The 22609-nt window shown below is 55.8% G+C and overlaps 1 protein-coding gene across 1 annotated transcript in view; it reads left to right on the top strand.

Annotated features, from left to right (window-relative positions):
* The first annotated feature begins 245 nt into the window (after positions 1-245).
* KCNC1 (potassium voltage-gated channel subfamily C member 1) overlaps positions 246-22609 on the top strand; it is a 46142-nt gene continuing 23778 nt past the window's right edge. The window contains exon 1 of the mRNA XM_061440656.1: positions 246-1925. Within this exon, the coding sequence (XP_061296640.1) occupies positions 1356-1925 (570 nt within the window). The 5' untranslated portion in view covers positions 246-1355. The remainder of the gene's footprint in view (positions 1926-22609) is intronic.

Here is a 22609-nt window from a genome sequence, read left to right as displayed (position 1 = left end):
GAGGCCGGGCTCCGCGCGGGGCTGGGAGAGGGGCGCGGAATCAGGGCTTTTTAGGACCCAGCGCGGCGCCTCCCTCCGGGGGCGAGTGCGGCTGCGCGCGCCGTGTGCCCGTGTCCGGAGAGCGGCGGGCTGGACGCGGACCGCGCGAGCCAGCAAGCGAGCCAGCTAAGCCCAGCAGCAGCCCCGGCAGCAGCAGCGTCGCGGGCGGCGGCGGCGGCCGCTCCGCGCCTCGCCTCCCCGGCCTCACCAGCCTTGCCTCGCCGCGCCCAGACCCGCCACCCTCGCCTCCCCGGCCCGATCGCCGCAGCCCCCTCGCCTCGGTCGACAGCGCCAACCGCCTGTCCGAAGCAGGGCGCAGAGCGCAGGGCGCAGAGGCACCGGAGTCAGTGCCCACCGGCCCCGCAGACGGAGCCCAGTCGGGAGAACCCTAGCCCGGCCCCGCGCAGCTCCTCAACAGTCCGGGAGCTGTCCCTTCAGCACCGCCGCCGGAGCCGGAGCCCGAGTCGGAGCGCAATCCAGCGGAGAGCCCCAGATCCAGCCGGAGCGCACGGAGCGCAGCGCTCCGCGGCAGCAGCACAAAACAGCACCCCTGGTGCCCCTGCCCGGGGGCCCGCCATCTCTTCCGAGAGGCGGGGAGAAGGAGAGAGGAGGGCGGGCGAGCGGACAGGCGCGCCTGCCACCGGGGGGAGCAGGCAGCCAGGCAAGGAGAGGGAGGGGGCCGGAGTCCGCCCTGCGCCCCGAGCTGCAGCCGGGCCACGCAGGGAGGAAGGCAGCGGGCATCCATCTCTCCTGCGCCGAGAGCGCGCTGCGACGACCACCTCACAGCAGAGCGCGAGTTTCCCGGCTCCCTCTCCTCCTTTCCCCTCCCCCTTCCAGGAGCTGATCCATGTCCGGCCCTGGAAGCAGCTGACCTTCCCCCCGATAGCTTTGTGTCGATTTCTCTATCTTTCCGCTGAGATGGGGACGGGAGCCCGGCCCCCCCACCCTCTTTTTCCTCCTCCCCGGGCTCGCCGCTGAGCGCCACCTCCCCCCCCAACCCCCCGCAACCCTTTCCCTCTCTCCCTCCCTCCCTTCTTTTCTCCTCTGCCTCCTCCGCAGCCGGACTAGCTCCCTCCCACATCTGGCGCCCGGAGACCCTGGGGATCCCGCGCACACTCCCTTGAACCAGCACCCGACAGGAAGCGCCCTGAAGGGCTTGGGTTGCTCTCGGAGTAGCCGGAGCCCGGTCCTCTGTCCCCCCGACGGCTGGGGGGAGGGGGGAGGAGGCCGCGCGCCCCCCTCCCCGGCGCCAACTCCCCCTGGCGGCCGCTCCCATGGGTGTCGCTGGGCCGCGCCATGCCTAAGGAGGCGCCGCGATGGGCCAAGGGGACGAAAGCGAGCGCATCGTGATCAACGTGGGCGGCACGCGCCACCAGACGTACCGCTCGACGCTGCGCACGCTGCCCGGCACGCGGCTCGCCTGGCTGGCGGAGCCCGACGCCCACAGCCACTTCGACTATGACCCGCGCGCAGACGAGTTCTTTTTCGACCGCCACCCCGGCGTCTTCGCGCACATCCTGAACTACTACCGCACGGGCAAGCTGCACTGCCCGGCCGACGTGTGCGGGCCACTCTACGAGGAGGAGCTGGCCTTCTGGGGCATCGACGAGACCGACGTGGAGCCCTGCTGCTGGATGACTTACCGCCAGCACCGCGACGCCGAGGAGGCGCTGGACAGCTTCGGCGGCGCGCCCCTGGACAACAGCGCGGACGACGCGGACGCCGACGGCCCCGGCGACTCAGGCGACGGCGAGGACGAGTTGGAGATGACCAAGCGCCTGGCGCTCAGCGACTCCCCAGACGGACGGCCTGGCGGCTTCTGGCGCCGCTGGCAGCCGCGCATCTGGGCCCTCTTCGAGGACCCCTACTCATCCCGCTACGCGAGGGTAAGTGACAACTTAGCCATGAGAAGAGTGGGGCGGGGAAGGCAGTGTTCTCTGCCTCCCGCGGGCAGGGTTGGATCCGAGAACTGGTGCCCGGGAGTCAAAGCAGAAAGGAGGATGTTTGTGCGCGTGTGACAGAGACAGTGACTCTCCTCAAGGGTGGCTAGCTTTGTACATATGTAAAGGTCTGTGTATTTTTGAATTTCGTATGTATAAGTGAGTATGAATGGGTGTGTTTGTGTGCATGAGTTGATAGTGTGCGCATATTTATGTAAGTGTGGTGGTGTATATTTGGGTGGGTAATGTATGTGGTGAGAATGAGCAAGCATGTGTGTATGTTTGAGTGTGCAGGCGTGCCTGTGCATGCACATCACCATCTCTGCAGGTGTACAGGGTGAAGCTCTGAACTGTCCTTTAGATTTTGGTGTGGGGAGGGAAGTAGGAGTCCTTCCTCTCTCCCAGGTAAGGGGCATGTGGGACCAGCCAGGGCCCATAGAAGAGGGCTTGAGACCTGATCTGCTGTGTGAGATAGACCACCCCACCCCGCGGAGCAGCCTCAGAGCATCCCAGGGAGATGATCAAGGGGCAGTCTTTATGGCTAATTAACTGATAGATGGTGGAGCTGGGGGAGGGTGTGATCCCTCTGAGACCTGCTCCTAGAAACAGAGCCTGCCCTTCTTTCTTGTCAAAAGAAGAGATGGCTGGAGGGGGCCTCTGGGCTTCTGCCTGTGCTTCCTCTAGGACCTGTCCGGACAGGGAGGGCATCTACAGGGCTGTGAGAGGGAGGTATGTCTTCATCAACCACTCCCCTTTAGTGACAGCAGCTTGTTGCCAGGGAGAAAGGGTACCCTGCTGCCCACCCAGGCCCATCAAATGGCTCCTCCGATCAGTTCCCTCAAATGTAAAGAGAGAGAGGGGGCCTGGTGAATTCTAAGGGTCTTTGCTGCTTCACTGAGCCCAAAAGGGAGACAGGGGTAGCAGCCACCTACCCTGGAAGAAACCCCTCTTGCCTTTGCTAGGCTCTGCCCTCAGAGATCTGAACAGAGGGGAAGGGTCAGAGTTGGGAATTTAAAGCAGAGTCCCTCCCCAGTGTGTGAGCCACCCCCTAATCCCCTCCCAGGCAAGACATTACCTTCAATGCCCTATCTCCTTTACTGCTCCACACCCCTTCCCTCCTGCCCTCGAACTGGGGATGGAGGTTCTGGCAGGGGAGGGAGCAGGAGTGCCTCCCCGGGCTGACTTCAGTGGGGAGAAGGGACCAGGGGGCACGGAAGCTTCCACGGCAGGAAAAGGCTGTGTTTAGGCACAGGCCTGATGGACGTGTTACTGAGATCAAACACTCAGTGTTTTAGCATCTGAGGGAGAGGGCAACAGGTCTTATATATTAAATCCTAGATCAGATATGTGTGTGTGTTTGGGGCGGGGAGGGGGTGTGTGGACGTGCAGTAATAGGGAGATAGTTAAACCCTCCGTTTTGAAAAGCCTGCCCAAGGTCACCCAGGGAGTTAGAGGCCATGGTGTACTGGGACCCAAGTCCCCTGGGACCCCGTCCTCCACTCAGCTGGCCACCAGCTCCCTGCCATCTCCAGAGGAGACTGGGATCCTCAGAGGTCTCCCTCCTCCCCTCTCCTGACAGAGGCCACCATAGCCAGGGGATTATGTAACTGGAAGCTGTAGCTGAGCTGTGAGGAGGAGCAGGAGAAAGGGGACTGGGAGGTTGAACTGGGGCATGTGGGGGCAGGGGGCAAGGGGAGCAGAGGCCTAGGTTAGAGCAGCTGCCCATTAGCCTGCATTTGACCTTGGGAAGCATCTTGCTACCACCACCACCACCCCCTTGGCCCCAGAAGCAAAGAGTAGGCCCAACTTCCATATGGTCCTCTCCACCTCCTGGCGCTCTACCAAGAGGCTGAGTCCCCCCACCCGACTCCTGGGGTCAGCTTCAGGCTCTGACCCTAGCCCCTGAGTTTCAGGATAGGCAGGGGTCATGTGGGACATACTTAGCCCCTTGCCCTGTCCATCTCCTCCCACTGGCCATTCCCCCATGCAGATACAAGAGTTGGCTAAAGGGGGTCATGTTGGTGTACAGAATCTTACAGAAAAGTCCTGATTCTCTCCAGCGTCCACTGAAGAGCAGACTGAGGGAAAAGTTGAGCAGTGGTTGGGGGTGGGGTGGGGTGCTTAGAAGGTGCCCCCCTCAGCCTATCTGTGCGACATTCTTTCCCCAGTGGCCACATAGAGTTGTTCCAGCTCCCTCGGGTGACAGCTGAGGACACTGGGGCCTGCCCAAGGGCACACAGGAAGTGAGGGCAGAGCCTGGATTAGAACCCAGGCTTCCCGCTGCACGCCCGGCCGGCCTAGCTGCATTGCGCTGCCTCTCTGCGGCTCATCTGCGCAGAGCCCAGCCGGCTGCCCGCCCGCTCTCCCTCCTCCATCTCGGCTCCTCCGCCGCCCTCACCTTTGTTTACCCCTCCCCCTCGCGGGCCCCAGGCCGCCTCAGATTGCTGTGTCGGGATTCAAATGTTTATTCAGGATTCCAGACCACAATCCTGTGTGTGACATTGTAGATGTGTGTGAAAGACAAGCTGTATGTGTGAGAATCTGTGTAAGAGAGATTCTGTGTGGGTGTGAGAGGTTCTTCATGTGTGTGTGTGTGTGTGTGTATGTGTGTGTAAGGCCACATGAGAATAAAAGCATGTGTGAGTGAGACTCTGGGGGCGGGTGTGTGTGTTGAGACTGACTACGTGAGAGAGATTCTGTGTGTTTCTGTATCAGAGTAATCCCATGTGAGTGTGAAAAAGACAGATTCTGTGGGTTCTGAGAGATGGACTTTGTGTGTGAGAATGAGACTGTGTGGGAAAGAGTGCGTATATAAGAGAGAGGGGGGACTGTATATGTCCGAAAGATGCTCTGTGCATGTGTGAGAGAGAAGGATTCTTGGGGAGGGTGTGAGAGACTTGAGGTGAGTGTATTTCTGTGTGTGGCGGGTGGGACACTGGGAAGCTTTGCATGTAAGGTTGCGTGCACAAGACCATCTGTGTGAGAGGCTGTGTGGGGTGGGAACTCTATGTGTGTGACAGAGACCCTGTGTGTATGTGAGGCGCGTGTGAGGCAGGAACTGTGTGCAGGAACCTGGTGTCAGTGTGGCTGTGTGGACTTGTATGTGAGAGGGGCTTTGGGTTACCTGTGTGTGTGTGCCTTGAGGGAGGTGAAACTCAGACCCGCTTCCTGCCTGCTGCCTTCATCTCCTGGGACTTCTGGGCCGCCTTAGTGAGTGGTTTTGCCCCCTATTTTCCATCCTTAGTGGAAACACTGCTCTAGCCCAGGCCAGTTGGTTGTTGGTGCACAGTGAGGCCACCCCACTGCAGGCCTTAGTGGTGGCCCTGGGAGATACGGGCTAACTAGGCGGTGGGAGGTTCCATCTGAGCTCTTTGGAGGTGACAGTGCTGGCCAGAGCTGCTGGTTTGCTGGCCCCTCTCTCCTACTGGTTCCTGGGTTCCCAGGCTGAGGGAGTGAGGGGTAGGGAGGTGAGCTGGGGCAGGATGAGCCCAACTTGTCTTTTGGCACGAGGGGTCATGCCCCAGACACACACAAGCAAAAGATGTCGACGACACTTTGTGGTAAGTGCCGTGAAGGGGCTTCCTGGGACTGTGAGAGTAAGAACTATCCCGGAGGAGGTAACTCAGGGACGGACTTTGAGGAGCAAGTAGGAATTACCCAGGCAGATGGCAGGGAACAGCAGTGCTAGCATGCAAAACTGTGGAGGTGTGGGAGCAGGCAGGGTCACGTGGGAGCAGCCTGGGGCAGCCCAGCCTTGAAAACTGCCCTCCTCTCTCCCCTGGGGGCCAGCACAGGTCGGAGGCTCTTGGCTTTTATCTTTGATGTTCATGTTGTCATCAGGAACATTGCTCGGTGTCAGGTCACACATCGCCAGTGGTGTGCCCTGTGCTGCAGACCAGAGTGTCCTGTGCGTGTGTGTGTCTGTGTGGACATCTCTCCCCCAAAGTCACTTGACTTTGCAGTGACAAAGAAGTGCCAGTGACCCCAAGCTTGGGAAGCCCCACCCCCACCCACCCCACTGCCCAGCTCTCCTCTGATGCCAGGTCTCCATCTCTCTTTTTGTCCCCACCTGTTTGGAACCTGATGTAGTCCTCCTCTCCCCCAACTCTCTGGGGCGGATCCTCACCTGGCAGCTGGGATGAATTGCCCAGCCAGAAACTTTGGCCCTCCCTTGGGTCCCAGCTGACACTGGGATCTTGGCTTGGCATGTGGAGGGACTGGGGACAGGGGTGCTAATAGGGACTTCCTGGGCAGCTCGCCCCCACTTCAGAGCACACTGCCCCAGGTCTGGGCCCCACTTTGAGTCATGGAAACATGTGAAGGAGACCCATGAGCAGGGCAGAAGGGCTTGGTGCCTTCCCCTCTGGCCACCCTAAGCACTCCTCACCATACTGTGTCCCCCATCCGGTGTTCCTCACCTTCTCACAATGCTTTGACAGGTGTCCGCGTGTCTTTGAATGGTAGACAGCCTCCCCTGCGCCAGCTCCCCAACCAGTAATGAAAGTCACCAAGCGAGTGTCTTCTGGTCAGCTTCTCAGCCTCTTCACCTCTAAAATGGGCATAATGATAGAACCTGTCCCAGAGGGTTGATGGAAAGATGAACTGAGTTATCTACATGTTGGTGGAAAGCCCCAAGTCACAGGGCCTGGCATGTAGTCAGTGCTCAATAAATGTTGGCTTCTGTTATTAAACTCCTGTTGGTTGGATTAGCATTTCACTCCATGACTTTCTCTAGACTCCACCCTTTGCCCTCTGTCCTAAGCCCACTATCCTGGTTTCCAGCCATCTTTGTGTCCCCCCGGCCCACCTTCCTGCAGCTTCCTGACTCCTGTCCTGCCTCCAGCCCCTGGCCCTTCCATGTCACCCTCCACTTGTAAGCCACAGAGATCTCTTCAACTCACAAATCTGTCAGCTTACAGCCTTGCCTTCTTGAAACCCTTCAGTGCTTCCCCAGCCCGTTCTGTGGTCCCCTGGGCCCGGCCTGTCTCTCTAGGCTCCTCCGGCCTGGCTCTCTCCAGATGAGCTTCAGTCATCCCGGCCGCAATTCTTTTTCTTGCACGTGACAGGTCCCCCTGCCTCACGGCCTTTGCATATGCTGTTCCCTCTGGAGCACTCTTTCCTCCTGAGTTGCCCCTCTTTATCCCTGACACCCCTCCTCAAACCTCAGTTCCCTGGAAATGCCTTTCTGGACCCCACAGGCTGGGTCTAGGACCAGAGTCCTTCCCTTTAAAGTAGCAATCTAGTGTGTAATAAAATGCTCATTAGCAGTCTTGCTTGATTCCAATCTGTCTCCTACTCCAGAATCCAAGCTTCTTATATACTCAGTTTAATAGCAGCCATTATTGAAACAGATGAGGAAGGCAAAGCCCAGAGAGGTGTGCTTTGTCCAAGGTCCCAGTGAACAAGTTAGGGGGCTGGTTTAGGAACTCAGGTCTTCAACTCCTGGTTCCGTAGCTGGGAGCCCCGTCCACCTTACAACACTTCAGCGAGTGCCGGGGTCTGGCCCTCCAGGGGCAGGAATCTGTGCTCCCTAACTCTGGGCAGTCTAGAATGTGCCAGAGCTTTAGAGGAGACTGGCCTGAACCTCCAAGAGAGAGAAGTATGTTGTTTCAGAGGCGGTGAAGGGAGCTGGTGGGGGCTCGTTCCAGGGCCCACCACCTGGACCAAGGATCTCGGGGCCTCCCAAGACAGCTGAATATAGTGCTATGACTATTCTGAGCAGTCCCATGACCAGTGTATTCACTCTGGACCGAAAGGTCAGGGCCTCAAGCTGCGGCCTCCCATGGGCCCTGGGCCAGCCTGGCCACACCATGGGTGCAGGCTCCAGGGAAAGGGGAACCTAGGAGGCTCCAGGGACGGTTAGATGCCCAACCCTAGTGCCGGAGAACCACTTGAGGGGAGGGACTGCCTTTCATATGCACAGGACTGTTGGGTGCTGCCAGGCCACCTCTAGCTACTGCCCTCATCCGGCAGAGGAAAATCAGGCTCAGAGCAGGGAAGACACTTGCCTAAGACCACACAGCCCATCAACGAGGCTCAAACTCTACCCCAAGCCTCTTGGCCTAAGGGCTGGCCATTTGTATTTATTTGCTCTCTCAGTTTTAAGAGAATATTAAATTCCACCTGGGCAGCAGTTAGGTGCCCTCCTTCCTGCCTTCCCCACTCCCCTCCCAGGGCCCGGTACAGCTGGTAGAGACCTCTTTTAGCCAGTCAACCCAGACTTGGCCCAGATCCTGTATTCATCCCCTAGGCCAAATTTTCCAGAAGCCCCTTCCTTGAGTCAACGTACTAATGGCTACTGTTTACTACCCAGGTGGTGTTAGTGGTAAAGAACTCTCCTGCCAATGCAGGAAATTTAAGAGACTCAAGTTCAATCCCTGGGTCGGGAAGATCTCCTGAAGCAGGAAAGGGCAACCCACTCCTGTATTCTTGCCTGGAGAATGCCACACACAGAGGAGCCTGGCAGGCTACAGTCCATAGCGTCACACAGAGTCAGACACAACTGAAGCGACTTAGCACACATGCACTTTATTTACTAAAGCACTTACTATGTATCAGACAGCCTTAAGGATTTGATTTACGTATTCTCATTCAATTGTCATACGAACGCCCATGGAGCTGTACCATTATTATCACACCAATGTCCCAGATGAGGCTGTTGCAGCTCAGAGAGGTTAAGTAGCCTTTCCAAGGTCATTGTAGACCCTGAGTAGTGGACCAGCATTTAGCTGTGGGACCACCTGACCCCGGAGCTCCGTCCATAACCACTATTCAGTACCGCCTCTTGTTGTTATTCCAGGGTACTGGGGGCTGTGGCTGGCCGTGGCCCAGGCTTGGGTTTCCTTCTGTTTTCCTTCCTCCTTCAGCAAACTCTCTTTCCCAGAAACCTGTTTGGGAATCCTGCTCTGCAGTTCTGGCCCCTGAACCATGGCAGGTGAAGGCCCAGCCTGGTGGGGTAAGATGATGCACTGGCGGCCCCCAGAAAGAGACTTTTCAGAAGGTGCCTCTCCTGCCCCTGCCAGCCATGCAGGCCCCGGGAAATGACTGGGGGGCTTGGGAGGATCAGAAGCTATCCTGCAAGAGATGACACCTGGTGAGCATGCTGGATCCTCCTCAGCTCCACATTCAAGGCCTTCTGCTCTGGAAGCCGGCCATGGGTCCTGCTGCTCCCTTCTGCCAGGCTCCTCCCTTCTGCCAGGCTCCTCCCTTTTGCCAGGCTCCTCCCTTCCGCCAGGCTCCTCCCTGACCTCATCATCTGAACCTCAGTCCAGCCTCCAGGTTTTTTGCTCATCTATTCCCTCTCCCAGTAGCCTTTCTAGTTTTTGCTGAACCGAAAATCCATTCCCCCAGGTCCCTAATGCTTAGCCTGACTGCTCCTGCCCTCACTGACTCCTTTGGGAGTACAGGGTCTGGGTTGGGCAAGAAGTCACAGGCTTGCCTGATTTGAGCTGACAGTCAGTGGGTCACTCCTGGGGGCCTGGGGCTTAGCACCAGCCCAGGGACGAGGAGAGAAGAGGCCGCAGACAGGACCCCCATTGTGGGCATGAGGCAGCTACCCCAGAACAAGATCTGTAGCCAGGCCACTAAGCCAACCAGGCTCCCATAGGCAGGTCCCGTTGTCCCTTCAGGCTATAGTTCCCCTTTGGAAGATAGTTTAGTCGCTCAGTCGTGTCCGACTCTTTGCGACCCCATGAATCGCAGCACGCCAGGACTCCCTGTCCATCACCAACTCCCAGAGTTTACTCAAACTCATGTCCATCAAGTGGGTGATGCCATCCAGCCATCTCATCCTCTGTCGTCCCCTTCTCCTCCTGCCCCATATCCCTCCCAGCATCAGGGTCTTTTCCAGTGAGTCAACTCTTTGCATGAGGTGGCCAAAGTACTGGAGTTTCAGCTTTAGCATCAGTCCTTCCAATGAACACCCAGGACTGATCTCCTTTAGAATGGACTGGTAGAGGACCTTCTAAATCAGCAGTCCCCAACCTTTTTGACCACAGGGACCAGTTTCGTGGAAGGCAGGTTTTCCATGAACCAGGGTGGAGGATGGCTTCAGGATGATTCAAGCACAATACATTTATTATACACTTTATTTCTATTATTATTATATCAGCTCCACTTCAGGTCACTAGATCTCAGAGACTGTGGACCCCTGTTCTAAATGACCACCAAGTCCCTTTGCCACTCTGACACTCCAGGAGGCTAGAGTTCCAAGCTTCAGCTTCCCGGAGGCACCGTGGGAGCCAGGGTGTACGTGCATGCTGAGTTATTTCGGTTGTCTCTGACTCTTTGTGACCCTGTGGACCGTAGCTTGCCGGGCTCCTCCATCCATGGGATTCTCCAGGCATGAATCCTGGAGTGGGTTGCCATGCCCTCCTCCAGGGGATCTTCCCAACCCAGGGATTGAAACTGCATCTCTTGTGTATCTTGCACTGACAGGCAGGTTCTTTACCACTGGTGCCACCTGAGAAGCCCCGGGAGCCAGGTTAGTCCTTTCCTACTTCTCCTTCCACATTCTGCACCCAGCTCCTCTCTAGGGCACATGTGAGCTCTCCTGGTATCAAGCGGGCAGGAGCCCAGGAGAGGGGGTCTGAGAAGCTTTCCCCTACATTCATTCAGGCTCCCGTAGTAATCCCTTCCTACCTGGCGTCGCCACAGGCGCTAGGCCCCTGGGAGTCACCGGGTGTGTAGACTCCCCCAGTCCTCTCATGGCACAAATCGGGGGGTACCACCTCTCTATGGTGTGCTTGCTCTGGCCCAGTGGGTGGCACCTCCAGCTCTCTTCTCCAGGCCCTTCTCTTAGCTGTCTGCCCTTCGCGAGTTGCAGAAAGGTGTACTGAGAGACGAGATGCTATGCCAGACTCTAGGGGCTGGAGCAGGGCAGGCTGGGGCTATCTTCGATGGTGCCGAGGCACTGCAGAGAAGGGAGGCAGTGGGCTGCTGCTGTGCTGGATGGGCCAGGGGTGTTTGCAATCATTGTAATGGGGCTAGAGGGGTGTTTCTGGGGACCCCCATCCATGGGTAACTTTCAGTTTACTTAGGATCCTTCAAAAACGTCAGGCTTGAACTTCCCTGGCAATCCACTGGTTACGATTCCACACTCCCAACACAGAGCACAGGTTCAGTCCTTGGTCAGGGAAGATCCCATATGCTGAGCAGCCAAAAGCAGAAGACAGGTCAAACTCCTGGGCTCTGTCCCTGGAGAACTTGACTCCTGGGTCTGGAAGGAGATGGTCAGGATGCCTATGCTCCAGAGTCTGTTCTCCAGCTATGCTGATACTCAGAGAAGGAGGATTTGCCATGGGGTCTGGGACACAAGGGTTCTTGCTCCTCAGTGTGGTCCTCTGACCAAGAGAATCAACATCACCTGGGCACTTGGCAGAAAGAAAGCGTTTCAGGTCCCAGCCCTACTGATTCAGAATCTGCATTTTAACAAGATCCTCAGATGAATCATACGCACACCAGATTCTGAGAAGTGCTGAGGCAGGAAACCGTTCCCAGTGGAGGGGAAGTATCAGGACACAAAGAGGCCTGGACGGGTATGTGCTGGTTGGCAGAGCTTCGTGGGTGATTCTGATCTTTCGTGTGCCCAAGACGCTGACATCGGGGTGGTGTGCCTGGAGGCTGAGGCCCCAGCTGGATAAATGACAGCCGCTTCCATCTAGGTGCTGAGACCAAAAACCTTGGCACCCATCCGTTATTCCTCGCTTTTTCTCACACATCAGCAAATCCTGTTGTCTCTGTACTGAAAATACAGCCAGAACCTGACCTTGTCATATTGCCTCCACTGCTACCTCCCTGGCTGAAGCCACCATCGTCTCTCCCCCGGATTCCTGTGAACTGTCCGCTTGCTTCTGCCCTTTGCAGCACCTTCTGCGCACAGCAGCCAGGGCCCTCCTGGTCAAACGCTTGCCAGGTTGAGCCACCCCTGTACTCTGCTCAGTCAGGGAGCAGCCCGGGCCCCTGCAAGGGTTATAAGGCTCCTCAGGAGCTGCCCGCACCCAGCCTCCCCCTCCGCTCTCTTTCCTCCCCGCTCATTCTGGCTCCTTGGTTTTCCACCAGCACAGCGCTTGTGCTTCTGCCTCAGGACCTGTCCTCTCGCCCTACCTTCTACCTGGAGTGCTTTCCCCTCGCTGTTTACTCCCTCATCCTCACCTCCTTTAGGCCTGTACTCAGAGGTCATCCCCTTGGGTTGCACCCTTGCGTTCCCTTCCCCCATTTTATGCTTTCCCGTTTTCTTCTTGGCATTTAACAGCATCCAACTGTATTTTATTATTGACCTTGTTTATTGTCTGCTTCCCCCACTAGAATATGTTGTTTTTCAGTTGCCCAGCCGTGTCCGACTCTTTGCAACCCCATGAATTGCAGCACACCAGGCTTCCCTGTCCTTCACTATCTCCCGGAGTTTTCTCAAATTCATGTCTATCACGCCGGTGATGCCATCCAACCATCTCATCCTCTGTCGTCCCCTTCTCCTCCTGCCTTCAATCTTTCCCAGCATTGAGGTCTTTTCCAATGAAATAGTAGAGAACGTTCTACTGGAATATAAACTCTATATTCTTATATAAAAATAAAAGCTTCACTAGAATTTAAGCTCCAGGAAGACAGGGATTTTTGTCTTTTACCCATTGTTCTGTGCTTGGTATCTGGAATAGGGCCTGGCACATAGCGGGTTCTAAATACATAGTCATTGGGAGAATAAATAAGGAGACCAGAGTTCAAGACCTAGGCCAGACATCGGCACCACGCCTCAGAGCCTATTACTGGCTGACCCCGTCTTTCTTTGCCTCACCTGGGAACACAAGCCCTCCATCCCAACTCACTGCCCACAACCAGAGCTCAGAGACTGAAAAAGTATTTTTGAAAACCAGGATGTGCAAGCTCTTGGGATGATGACATTGTGCATTGCAAGGACTCTGAGTTCCCACGTCCACCTGGTCCAGCCGAATGCCCACATCTGACTTCCTTTGGGACTCTGTTTCTCCTAAAGACTAGCCAGGTTCTTTTTCTCCCTCTCCCTCCCCACGTCCTTCCCCGTTCACCTCCTTCCCTCGCTTTACCCCTCCCATCGTCCCCTTTCCTCTGTCAGCTGTGTTTGCGTGAAGTTCTAGGCATTAGTTACTGGCTTTCAATACAGACTCATCCCCTGGAAGTCCTCGGATGCCTTTTGTCCCAAATTCCCCTGCTTAAAGCCACAGTCCTGTGTTCAGTAGAAAGTGCATGGGCTTCGGGGCGGCCCCCACTTCCTAGTGACCGATCTTAGCGATATGCCCTGGAGCCCCGTTCTCTCCTTAAGAGTGTGGCCTCTTGAGCCAGGAGCCCTGCATTCGAATCCCAGCCCCACTTCCTCTTTTCAGCTGTGTGACCTTGGACAAGTTCCCTAACCTGTCTGTGCCTCAAGAGAGGGTTATTAATAGCACCTGACTCATAGGGAAGTCGGGAGGATTGAATGTGTTAAGCACTTAGCCCAGAACCCGAAACATAATAAGTGCTTAATTATCGTGGGTTCCATTATTGTCTTTTTAACGGTGCTTGGCTCTAGAAGAACCAGATCCTGGCCTGTTCACTACCCGCTTCCTTTTTCAGCAACTGACCCTCCCTTCAATACCTCTCTGAGGGTCACCTCACCTACTTGGCCCCAGGGGCCCCTTCTTCCAGAATCACCTCTCTCCCAGGAACCAGATCTCAGTGGAGTCATCCATGGAGGCAGGCCTGGATTCATCTTGGTCCTGCCGTAAACCTGCCGTGTGTCATGGGCAGGTCATAGCCCTCTTCAGAGGGCTCGGTCACCCCCTCTGTTGTCATGGGCAGCTCACCCCTGCTCTGCCTCCCTCCCCAGGTGTAGGGGGGTGAGAGAGCTGGATGATGGAACTCCCGCCCGTGGGCAGAGAGGGAGGGAGGCCACTGACATCAGGCTGTGGTCGGGAGCCAAGCCCAGGGACCTAAGATGCTGACAAGTGTGCCAGCGTGGTGGGGGTGGTGGGCCAGGGCCAGGCATCACAGCACAGGGTGTTGAGACATCTTTACAGGGGATGCGCAGGCACAGAGAGCAGTGGCAGCAGGGCCCAGGCCGACCCCAGGAGCTGTTGGGGCCTCGGGGCTAAGGACTGGGGCTCCTGTTGGTGCCACTGGGCAGTACCTGTCCTCAGGCTGGACTGCCCCACCAGGCTGAGTGGGGACAGGCTAATTTTAGCTGGAGTAGCCCCAGAAACTGAGCTCAGGGGGCCAGAGCCAGCCTTGCTGGGCCCAGGGTCTAATACTCTATCAGCCGGGCCCACGGCAGCCAGAGGAAGCTCACTCAAGCCTCAGGGCTTCAGATGCATGCCCCTTCTACCCTGGCTTAACTTGGCCCTTCCCCTGCCAGCCTGGCACCCCTAATCCTGCTTTACTTTGCCCCTGACCCTCCACCCTTGGTGCACCCCATCTCACTTTCTACCTCCCCCATCCACAGTGCAGGAAGGGACTGCTGTCCCTGTGCCCCGACTGTCCACATGAGGACAGTCTGTGTGGTTCCCCTGCCAGGGGGCTGCTCTTAGCACCTGGTCATTCATTCCACAAATATTTATTGAGCACCTACTTACTAGGCTGCAGACACCGTTCTAGAAGCTGAGAGTAGAGCAAAGAATAAAGCAGTCACGAATCCCTGCTCTCAAGAAGCTTACATTCTCGAGCAGGGAGAATAAAAAGAAAGAAATACATGTACTATTTCGTGTGTCAGATGGTAAGAAGTACTAGGGGGATATACAATGGAGGGAAGACCCGGGGAAGGCTGGAGGTGATGACTTAGCTCCTGTGGCAGGGAAGGCCTCCCTGGGCAGGTGATGTTTCAGCAAAGACTTGCAGGAGGAGAGGGAGGAAGACATGTGGCATCTGCAGAGCACAGTGAATAGGACAGGCAAAATCCCCAAGCAGCTGTGTGCCTGGGGTTCAAGGTGCAGAGAGAGACCAGGGTCCAGGGCTGAACCGGGGGACAGTGGAAGGAGAGCAGAGCTGCGCACAGCCCCCTGGGGTCCCTGACAGTGGGATCTTACCCACAGTGCGTGTCCTCCCAGCACTTGGATGTGCTCACATCTGCACTGCCATCTCCTCCCCTCTCCTGGCCGAAGGCGCTGCCCAGTCGGACCTTCAGGAAGCTGGGCCTCAGGCAAGGGCTCTTGCTTCACCATCCTGGGGGACCTCTGTCCTCCCCTCAAAGGCAGCTGCGCCCAGGAGGAGACACGGGGGCCACATGGGGCTGCCACCAGGGTAGGGGTGGAGGGTGAGCTGCTCTCTGAGGGGTTGTTGGGCTGGATGTTGGTGAGGGAGTCAGAGGTGAGGGGCCCGTTCAGGCAAAGGTCCCGTCTGCAGTTTCCTGTGGCAGAACCCTCACTCTGAGTGTGCTGAGAGAGATGGTTAGCATGGTGGTGATGGGCCAGACTGGAGCCAGGCTGCCGGGGTCCAAATGTAGCTCTGTTGGCTGTGAGCCGTATGACCTTGTCAGCCTTGGCTGCCTCAGCTGTAAAGGGTGTTCTGCAGATGCTGGCCTCACCTGCTGTGGGGGGTTCTGAGAACATGAACCTGATGTCTGTGAAGAGGGGTGCTGTAATGGGGGGCTTCAGTGGTTCCCCAGGGCCCTTCTCTGCCTGTGCAGGTGGTAGAATGGGAGAGTGGGACTCCCCTGGACCTTGTCAGCAGGACAAGACTGAACATACTTTGGAGCACAGCCTCCTGCCGGGGCCACCATCTTAGCTCTTAGAGATGAATGTTTTATGCTCAACCTCAGGGGCTCTCTGAGCAGCTGGGAAGAACATGGCCACCCACTGGGTCACCTGGAGACAGCCTGAGCCCTGGGCTGAGGGCTGCCCTCTTGGAAGCCCACAGGGCTGTCATCTGCTAAGGGTCAGCCCCGGACAGCGTGCTTCTCCTCGTGGTGCCGTGGGGGCTGGTCACATGCTCCTGAGCGGCCCACACCCTGGAACACGGCCCTTGTCCTTCTGAGCCTTAGTTGCCTCACCTATACACGATGGTGTCACCTGCTTCTCAGGGATGCCGGGAGAATCCACTCAGACCAGAGGCAGAAAAGTAGTTTCTCAGGGAGAAAATATAGTTCAGAACAGGGCTGTGGTTGGGTGTGGGGTCAGGGGGCGGCGGTGAGGGGAGACCAGATCCTAAAGGCAGAGGGAATGTGAGGAGCAGACAGGGTAGAGACGACAGGACAAGACTTGGACCTGACTGGGCCTGGCTTTTGGTGCCCCCCGCCTCAGCGTGGGCTTGGGCAGGTGGCTTGAGCCCATTTCCTCCTGTGTGAGATGGGGAAGAGTCCCAGAGGGGTGGAGCCCTCGGCACAGAGCCCGGCACACAGGAGGTGCTCACCAGGGGTTGGAGCTGGCTGTCTAGGGCACATTGAACCTAGTCCTGGGTTCAGATTCCCCGGGGATGCTGGTAGAAAGAGGCCTGGCTGAGCCACAGCCAGGGAGGCAGCCGTAGAAGCCTCGTCCGGTAGCCCCATAACCTCAGGGTCACGAACCACTGTCACCAATGATATATTTAGTGGTACAAAGGTCAGAAATGCCAGACGCTGGCTTCCCTTCTGGGCGTCAGGAATCATGTCTCCCGAGGTCTGGCTGTCACCAAGAAGATATTTTTTCCTTGACTGGCAGTCTGGGGATCTGAGTAAAGGCCTCAGTGTAATAAGTCACCATGGTTTATACTGACTTGCTGAGGCTTTCCACGTCCAGGGCTCTTCCCAGACCTTGTTGTGCTACCCCAGGAAATGTCACCCATCCTGTCTTTCCAGACTGCCCACCCTCAGCCTCCTGGCACACCAACCATTCCTCCAGGATCCCCTGTTCCCCTGCCTCCTGCCTTTGCTTATTCTGTTCCCTCCACCAAGAATGCCCTTCCTTCCACCTTTACATATCTGAGACAGATCCAGCCTTCAGAGTCAGCTTGGAGAAGGCATCCTGCCTGGAGTCTTTCCTGATCCCCCTCCTAAGAGCCTGCTCTCCCAGGGAACTTTTCCCGCCCTCAACGCAGCTGCCCTATTGGAGTGACAGGTCTCCCCAATTCAGCTGCAGCTTCTAGAGGACAAGGACCAGCTTAAGAAATGATAGCACCTGTTATATAATATAGAGTCAGTAAGTCTTGGCTAAAACAATGTAACTCGCAACAGCCCTATGAAGTAGAAGATTTAGATCTTATCCCTGTTTTACTGATAAGGGAAAACATGGCCAGGTCCCCTTGGGGAAATTAAGAAGGTAAACTAGAGCAGTGGTAGTGTTCCTTCTTATACTATTACGTTTTGGTTCCATGGTCAAGAGTGAGGTAGTTGAGTGGATAGATGGGTGATGGACAAATAGATGAAAGAATGGATAAAAAGATGGGTATGTGGATGGATGTGGATAAGTGGATGGGAGGAAGGGTGTACAGAGGGAGAACCAGCTGGGTGGGTAGCTTGGTGGATGGGTGAATACATGGATGGATGTGAAGGTAATTGGATAAATTTCTAGTCCCTTGACTTCAAGGCAGCAGAGGAAGTCCTATCTCTCACGAAATGAAAACATTCTAGAGGATGGGATTTGGATGCTGAGGACTTCAGGGTAGAAGGCAGGGTGGAGCCACCCAGCCCATCTGTGGGTTTGCTGATACAAGGAATGGATGGTTTGTGGAGTGAAGGAGCTGGAAGCTAGGGGCAGGGACTGGCCTGGGGAACTGGCTCAATCTCAAAGGTGAAAGGCTCCAATGGAGCAGACCCAGGACGGGCTAGAAAGAAGTTGCAGGAAGAGCCATGTGACAGGGAGGTCCTCAGGGCCTGGGGGTTTTCCAGGCTCCCTGCAGCCACTGGAGGGCAGGCCATGAGAGGAGGATTGGCCTTCAGTTCCTGAGGATTGACCCCAGACTGCACTGAGCATACCTGTGGTTTCAATCTGTTCTGGGGTGGGGAGGCCACTCTTTCTCCTTAGGTCCCCAGCCTTGGCAAGCAGGCTTCCTTAATACCTCTGATGTGCTGGCTGAGGAGGTGCTCTCCTGAGACCCTGGATGAGCCTGGCTCAGGTATGCTGAGGTCCATCCACACCCAACTGCTTTTCTCCATCAATCCCCAAGCTCTAGACACAAGCTCCAAGGCTTTTAATTGCCTAGGAGGGCCAGTCAAGGGACCATGGACATGGGGGATCAAGAGTTGAGGGCTTGACAGCTTAGATGCAACTAGTCTGGAGCTGAGGCTCTCCCTTTGCATAAGGCATAGTGCTGAGCCTACCAGGCCCCCTCCCCAAGCCCTGCTTCAACGTTCCCCAGCACCAGGCTGCACCCGCTGCACACACACGCATACACACACACACTGGTCCCGGCGATCTCCCTGGGAAACCAGGTCCCAGTGAGAGTGCCTGGTGTGCTGCTAACTGCTCATTACAGTCACGGCTACAGCTAAGTATAGCTCTAGCACACACAAGACCAAGACAACAGGGAGAGTCTTTCCATAAAACAGCTCGACATGCAAACACATAAACATCCGCACACGCATGCTCCCCACACTCATGGGCTCGGACACTCATGAAGCCATACTTGCCCCAATACAAAGTTTTATTCATTCACCCAGGCAGTCATTCAGTCAGTGTTTATCCAGGGGTGAGGCGTGTGGTTAAGAGCATGTGTTCTGGAGTCATGGAAAGCTGGGTTTCAAATCCTAACTCCATCACCTTCCAGGTGTCTGATCACGGGCAACTTCTTCAACCTCTCTGAGCCTCAGTTTCCTTCTTTGTGAAATTGGGATGGTAACTGCTGTGTGGACCTCTGAGATGGTGCAGGGGTCAATGAGATGGGGCAGTGGGAGTGCTGATGATGAATCCGGCTCAGGAGGTAGCACACAGCGGATGTTTTTACCCACTGTTGAATTCCTACTGTGTGCCTTCCCCAGTGCCGGAAGCTTTATTTAAAGCTGGGATTTCTGGAGGTTCCTGTGCAAAGTAAAATAGGCACTCAGTGAATGTATGAAGCTTGAATGAATGACCATGTGAGTGAAAGCTGCATCCATGGCTCGCTGGATGGAAGACTCCACGCTCACTTGTCTCTCGTCCAGGCTGTGTCTCTGGTAGGACTGGGATGTTCTTACGGGTAACGTGGGGATCCTACAAAAAGAACTGGAGCGGGTCTGAGCCCCCTCTCATTTCGCAGATGGGGAAATGGCAGCACAATGGTACCAGGCAGAGGGCATCGTCCAGGCCAAACATTCGGCCCTGAGTCTAGAGCTACTGCCGTGAGCCAGCCTAGCACAGCAGCCCAGCACAACGATGGTATCTGGTTCAGCCGCAGCCTCTGAGTCTCTGAGCCTGCTCAGGCCACAGGCCCGGCCCTGGCTTGGGCAAACACAGGAGTCATACAGCCGCAGCAGAGCCTTGGCTGGGGCTGCCAGGCAGGCTGGGGCCTCTGGGCTGGCCCTAGACAGCGCTCCATCCACTGGAGCAGGGGCTGGCATTTCATCCAGCTTGGGTAGGAAACAAGATTCAGGATTTGAGAGCAGTGTCACCGTTCCCTACCTTTGAATAGGCCAGCAGCTGAACTGCCTGGCCTTTCTCCTCCCATTGCACCTCCTCAAAAAGAAAGTGACATTTCCTGGTGCTTTTTTAAGCCCAGGCTGGCTGGGCCAGGCCCGGGTGTGGGGTGGGGAGGGGGCGGGCGGCACTGGGAGTCACACAGCCTGAGTCTCTCCTCACCTTGAGTGATCTCGAGGTGCTGGGAATAGATGTGGTCTCATCTCCTCGCCGTGTGTCCCAGGTTCCAGCATCTTCACCCCAGGGCCTGCACTTGGGTTTTGAATTTCATGTTCCCGTGACAGTTCTGCCCCCTAGGCAGGACTCAGGCTGTTGACTTCCATAGCAAGCGCCTTCAGCTGGCAGCCTGCTGGGAGGGGAGACTCTGTCTGGCCTCTGAAAAGGAACTTTGGTGCCCTTGTGCCCATTCCCCTCATTCATGTTCTCAGCCGGTAACGGTCTTTGTGCCCCTGGACGAGAGATGAGTGTGATTGGGCCTGCCACCTGTGTAGACAGGAGTCTGCTGTCAACGAGTATACCCATTGCCAGTGTAGACCTGGATCTGCTCTTGGTCACAGTGCCCCTTGCCAGTGTAACACACCACCTCTGTGGGAATGAAGCTGATGACAACACAGCGAAATGATTAGTGACTGCATCCAAGGCCAGGTTCGTCACGGATTCATGGAGAGAGATTATACTTTTACCAGCGTGGATATCAATCTGCTGTGAGTGTGGCCAGTGCTGGTGTAAACACAAGTTCGAAGCCAACGACTGTGCGTGTTGCAGGGTAGAGGCAGATGCTGTGTTAGTGAGTCTGTGACTGCGTGCACTCTCCGTGCAGGCAAGGGAAAGTGGGCATCAGAGGAGGCGGTCACCTCCTGAGGAGGCTAAGGGAGTTGTTGTGCCCACCATATAGACAGATGGGTTGAGACAAGCAGATGCATAGGATGGGAAGCTGTGCTCTTGCTTAGCTGTGCCCCGGGTTCCCAAGGAAGGGGCCCCTCTTCCCCTACTAGTGTGGAGCATGTGACTTGAGTCTAACGGCAGGGCCAGTCCTGATGCTCTGATCTGGCCGCCGCATGGGCCTTACATGCTAAGGGGGAGAGAGGCAAACAATAGACATGAAAATGAGTGAGTTGGATGGTGTGAAGTGCCAGCGTTGTCCAGTTGGATGCTTAGAATGGGTGAGTGTCACTGTACATACCTCGTACCTCAGTAAAGCTGGGGGAAAGTTAGTGTTTGACAAAGGGGGACGTGCTCCATGGGGCGAGCAGAAGAAGGAGAATCAGATCTGCGCAGGGTGCTGGCTGACATTTTAGAGTGGTCAGTGGGCTGCCTGCAATGACAGGAGAATGAGCCACAAGGACGCTGGGGAAGGGCACCTTAGGGCCCTAAGACAGGCGTGTGTCTGGCATGTTTAAGGATTTGTGTTTGAGGAGGCGGTGTGGCTGGAACAAGCCAGGGAGGACAGCGATAGGAGATGAGCTTGGAGGCAAATGGAGGACCCAATCCCGTGGGGACCTCGGGGTGTTGTGAGGCTCTTCCTCCAAGAGAAACAGGGAGCTGAAGCAGGGTTTTGAGCAGAGAAATGACACAATCAGATTTACATTTTAAAAGGATCATGTGGCTGCTGTGTTGAAAACACTCCTAGAGCTCCAGGAATATTGGAAGCCGAGGGACCAGTTAAGAGGCTCTTACTGTAAATCTACGGATGGGGTGGTAATTGTGGTGGTGGGAAGTGGTCAGATTCTGGATTTATTTAGATCTGAGCCAACAGGATTTCCTTACAATTAAATGTGAGGTGTGACAGAAAGAGAGGTGTCAAGGATGACTCCAGGGTTTCTTGGCAAGAATGTCCTGGGAGAATAGAGTTGCCATCTCTTGCAATGCAGAAGGCTGCCGGCAGTGGGGGTGGTATATAAGAGCTCATTTGACGTGCTGAGCTGCAGAGACAACTAGTAGACCTCCGCCACAGAGCCGCGAGGGAGCTGGATGCTGGAGTCCTGATGCAGATAAGCGTTTGGGAGTGTGCAGCTAGTGGTATTTGAATAGGTGATGGTATTTAAGCTTTCAAACTGGATGGGTCACTAAGGGAATGAGTGTCAATGGAGAAGAGGACCAAGGACTGCACTCTGGAGCACCCCACAAGTTAGAAGCTGGGGACAAGATTGCCAAGGATGTCAAGAAGGAGCAGCCAGTGAGGTGGGAGGAAAATCAAGAGACTGTGGGGACCTGGAAAGTGTGACAGAAAAGAGAGAGTGGTGAGCTGTCTTAGAGGTTGCTGATGGTCAAGGAAGGCAAGGATGGGGAATTGTTCCTGTTCTTTCTGCTTAGAATGCTCGTCCTCACACCTTGCATTTCCCTAGTGATTTTTACCTACCTTTCCAACCCCTGTACCCTTGTCACTTCCTCCTGGGGCCCCTCCAACCCCCAGGCCTGTTGTTAAAAGCCCATCGACTGCTGTGTGCGTTCCCCCAAAGTCCTCATCTCCTCATACAAATATGTATTTGCCTGCCTGGTTATTTGGTAAATGTCAGTCTTCCCCAGCAAGACCTATGGCTTGTTTTTGCGCACCTTGTACCCAGTGCCTGGCACAGGCCTGGGGTAAAGCTTAAATATTTTTTGGAGGAAACACAGCTGTGGTCCTACCTGGATTGTGTCCACTGCCCTCCCTGACCTGTCCCTCTTGGGGTCATCGTTTTGTGTCTCTCAACACACACACATGCACACACATGTACACACATATGCATACCTTATGGGGAGTCAGGACCCTTGACTCAGTGCAAAAACATAAGTGGGCCCTGGGGGAAAATTTCACTGTGGATTCCTAGTGGACACTTCATAGAACTTGGAGCCTCAGTTTTCTCATCTGTCAAATGGCGGCAATAAAGGCTGTCCTGCTGATGGCCCAGCTAGTGTGTGTGTGTGTGTGTGTGTGTGAGAGAGAGAGAGAGAGAGCGTGCACACACACACACATGCACACGCATGCACGGTGTTTATATGGGATTCAAAATGTGAAGATATTGTAAACTTTAGCCAGCTGTTCCTATGACATTATAATGTGTAGACAAATGTCTTCGTCCAAGGGTTGCCTGGATGGATATGAAAGAGATGTATAAATGGAAG

This window comes from Bos javanicus, chromosome 15 (assembly GCF_032452875.1).
Source record: "Bos javanicus breed banteng chromosome 15, ARS-OSU_banteng_1.0, whole genome shotgun sequence".
NCBI classification, from domain to species: Eukaryota; Metazoa; Chordata; class Mammalia; order Artiodactyla; family Bovidae; genus Bos; species Bos javanicus.
Note: the sequence above shows the minus strand (reverse complement) of the source record. Positions and strands in the feature narration are given on the sequence as shown.